The sequence below is a fragment of the Vigna radiata genome, chromosome 6 (genome assembly GCF_000741045.1).
Source record: "Vigna radiata var. radiata cultivar VC1973A chromosome 6, Vradiata_ver6, whole genome shotgun sequence".
In the NCBI taxonomy this organism is placed as follows: domain Eukaryota; kingdom Viridiplantae; phylum Streptophyta; class Magnoliopsida; order Fabales; family Fabaceae; genus Vigna; species Vigna radiata.
Window position 1 is genome coordinate 23,023,117 of NC_028356.1, and position 4,023 is coordinate 23,027,139.

Below are 4,023 nucleotides of genomic sequence, written 5' to 3' on the forward strand. Positions count from 1 at the left end.
ATGAAAATGAACAAAAAGCTCAAGATTTTCATTTTCTGTTTCAAATTTCAGCTTATTTCCTTTTGCTCAACGCGAGCTTTGAAAACGTTTTATTACAAAATAAATTACATTTTTATTTATATATATATATATATATATATATAATTTTAAAACGATGGTTATAATATTTTAAATGTTTTAATAGTTTATTCTTATAGAAAAAATAAAATAAAAAATTAATAATTATAGCTCAATAATTAGTTATAGTGGGAAATAAAAACTCAATGTTGTAATCTGACAGAGTGAAGAAGCTGTTAGAATTCCATTGAAGCAAGCAAGTGAAGTCAAAGAAAGATGGACAAGAGAGAAGCTAACAAGAAAGAAACAACTGCGAAAGCAGAGATGTCGGGTAGCGGAAACCTTAACCGCGTGTTGGTGTCGGTTGATGGAAGCGAGGAGAGCATGAAGGCGCTGCGTTGGGCGCTCAACAACCTCAAGCTCCGATCTCCTACTTCCGACTCCATCGATGCTCCTTCTTTCATCATCTTCCACGTTCAATCTCCGCCCTCCATCGCCACTGGCCTCAATCCCGGTGCCATCCCTTTCGGTGGCCCCAGTTCCGTACACTTCTCGTTCCCATTCTGACCTTCTTCTCATATGTATGTATATACATCATTCACCCGCTGTCATCTGTCATCAGGTGATATTGAAGTTCCCGCTTTCACGGCAGCCATTGAAGCACATCAAGAGCGCATCACCCGTGCCGTTCTCGATCACGCCCTCGGAATTTGCTCCCAATTCAACCTCGGCGTGCGTTTTCCTTTTCTCTCTTTTTTATTTTTAATTTTGTTCAATCTAACTTTCGTCGCTACTTTACTACTAATCTCCCCTGCACCATTGTTACCTTTCTCTGTTTCCTTTTTTTAATTGTAAAAAATGAAAAATAAGGTGTCCATTTGAAAAACAAAATTGCGGGAATGATCTTTGATATTGAAATGTTTGAATTGAGGAATTGACCAGGGCTGTATTTTTGGGATTTTAATTTAGAGATTTTCTGATGTTAATTATAGGATAAATTAATTCACCAAATAACTTTTTCCTAGTTAATTGTTCTTCATTTTTTCCCCTTTATATTTCTGAATTGGTTCATGATATTCTGATTTTTTTTTTATAAGTTTGATGACTTTTTTTTTTATGTCACTTCCCCTTTATTTTAGCTTTTTCTGCAAGCTAATTTCCAGTTTTGTCTTTGTTATTGTAAGCCTTATTTGTCTTTAGTACACGACTTCACAACTTTCGTTTCCTATCCACAGGATGGGAATGTGGGGATATTTTATGGGGAGATACGAGAGACATGCCAATGAGTCATAAATCGACCCATATAAGTTATCCTGACACTATATTTAACCAAAATCTTAAAGATAATAAGTTTAGCAAGGTTTTACCGAAGGGAGGGAAATTTGACAACAATGATCGTGAATAGGCTCTTATAAGAAACTATTAAACCACTTTTAACCCAAAATCTTAAACTAATAGATTTGAGTCCTTGTATATTTTATATATTAGTTACTTTACTCATTTTTATCCAATATGAGAGTTGAAATCCACCTTGAATTTCTAACAGAAAAATAAAATAAAGTTCACAATCTTTGATATCAATGAGTTTTAATCTCTTTTGACTTTTCTAAGGAACTTTGGCTACTGGTTTAGTTTGAAAATGGGTCATGAAGCTTTGGGCTGTTTGTGAATAGGTGCTTTGAAGGATAAGAGAGGACAATTTTTTTTTTTTTTTTAAATAAGAGTTATATCATATCTATGAAAATAAAATGATATTAGGACATTAGATGCAGAGTCAAGTCAGAACTCATGTGGTAGTTGGAGATCCAAAGGAGAAGATTTGTGAAGCTGTGCAGGATTTGCATGCTGATGTTCTTGTGATGGGATCTCGTGCATTTGGCCCAATTAAGAGGTACAAAATAGCTGGTGATAGATCTTGACAGTTGCCAGAAAGTAATACATAAATTTGCATTTGGCACAGACATATTTATCGTAGGAATCCTTTTTTTTGACAGCACATATCACAAAAAATGACTTGATGATTATTCCCTTGAAAATGTTAACAAGTTTTAGAAGTTCAGTCATGTTGTTATGACAGAGGGCTTGGATTTTGCACTATCTGTTATTACGCCTGCTATATATGATACTAGCAGATGACAACCATAACTGACTTCTTAACCTTTTAATTTGTTCACTGTATCATTTGTCATTTACCTGCAGGCACAGATAGATCTGCTTCAATTAGTATTTTGGACATTTGTATTGAACAATTTGAATTTGGCTTTCAGGATGTTCCTGGGGAGTGTGAGCAATTACTGCGCCCACCATGCTCCATGTCCTGTCATTATTATCAAGGAAAACGACAGTGTCAATAAGATAAACTGATGCACTTCTACTATGCTATTGCAACTTTTGATCAGTAAGGCTGCATTTTATGTTGCATCCGTCAGACTGTTTAGGATTTCACATAATAAGTGAATTTGACATATGACATGATTTGAAAATGCTGGTATCGTTACAAGAAATGGTTATCATATAATGTATTTTGTCTTTAGTTTTTAAATGGGCTATATGTCAGAAATAGATTTATCTAAGAAATGGCGTAATTTAAATTCTGGTTTCTATCAAGTATAGGAATTGTATCTCAAGGACAGAAAATATCACTTTTTCTTTCTAAAACAATTTCTTCTTGTCTGCCTGTTTGGTAATTAGAAGTCTTACCTTCTTTGTCGTTTTAATATCCTTGTCCATCGTTTATTTCTCTTGTGTGCTACAGAGCATACATCAATCGTAATCAACTCCTTTCATACCCTTCACACATGCACAGATTATCATACATATAACTCATGATAAGTCACACCTCATACTTGATATATACTTTTATTATACATGCATGGTTATTTCTTTGGTACCCTCTGTTTTTATGAGGACCTCTTATCATTAACAACTAGCATCCTCATTTAGTCATGTATTTAAAAGATAAAATGCAAACATAGTTTATCTTATATTTAAAGTGGGGCACTTGACCAATATTTTTCAGTATAGGTGTTTTTTATATTTTTCAAAACTTTTGTCACAGCAGAATCGTGCCGTCACTTACAATTTACGAAGTAGTAGAGTTCTGAAACAATTTCGATTTCAAATTTTAGTCTTTTAAGTAGGTTGCCAGTGCCATACTTAAGTTGCTGATGCTGCACCCCTCCTTGCGAAACTAATTAGGTTGAAGGTTTTTTATTTTTTTTTTCTTTGGGGGGGACTTGCTTGCTTTGCTAGACCAGTGTTTTACCTTAGCTTAGATGCTTATATCTTGTTATTGTGTACCTATGCTATTTAGATCTGCTACAAGTACGTGTTATCACTTTTTGTGGACAATGCTGCTGTTCGTGTGAAATTCTTGCAGTTAAGAGTGCTTACAATTGTGCTGTTTCAACTTCTATTGTTGTCGCAATTGTTTGAAAGAGATATTTGACTCCGGAAGGTTTGTATTCGTTTTGAATTTATACAATGTTATACATAAATGTTGCATTGTTATTGCTCCTTTGTCAGAGTCAGTCTTGTGATAAACAACAAACTGGCCATTCATCATGTACAGATTCTCAAATTGAGAGTGCAGCTTGTGACGGCTGCAACCTGCAGTTTCTTACTCTTGCATTATCGATATTGTCATGCATGAATAAACATTTATATGATTTATGAAAGAAATTTATAGTGCCATGGTACTGGTTGATTTATTTTTAATGGGAAGGGATATTCATCTAGTTTAATGACTACTGAAAAATGTTTCAGCTATCAGTTTTCTCGTGAGTTAATACCTTGACAGTATTTTAATAAATGCAAGTTACAGTTTTTTGTTGTAATGCTCTTTGTAATTATTGTGCTTGGACCTTAATTCTGTTAGTCAATTTATTGTTTACGTGTGTCAGTTAATTTACGTGTGTCAGTTAATAAAGCTGTTAGATTGTCCTATTATTTAGGAGATAGTTAAGA

General features: G+C 34.1%; 1 protein-coding gene across 2 annotated transcripts; it reads left to right on the forward strand.

Moving 5' to 3' along the window:
* The first annotated feature begins 270 nt into the window (after nt 1-270).
* On the forward strand, nt 271-3,794 carry LOC106763910 (universal stress protein A-like protein). Of its 2 annotated transcripts, none has more exons than XM_014648086.2 (5): nt 271-595; nt 680-789; nt 1,824-1,948; nt 2,325-2,455; nt 3,371-3,794. In XM_014648086.2, the coding sequence occupies exons 1-4, from the start codon at nt 334-336 to the stop codon at nt 2,419-2,421; spliced, it is 594 nt and encodes a 197-aa protein (XP_014503572.1). In that variant the 5' UTR covers nt 271-333; the 3' UTR covers nt 2,422-2,455; nt 3,371-3,794. The 2 variants fall into 2 exon arrangements, with proteins under 2 accessions (XP_014503572.1, XP_014503574.1); XM_014648088.2 differs by having other exon boundaries at nt 1,830-1,948.
* Nucleotides 3,795-4,023: the final 229 nt, after the last annotated feature.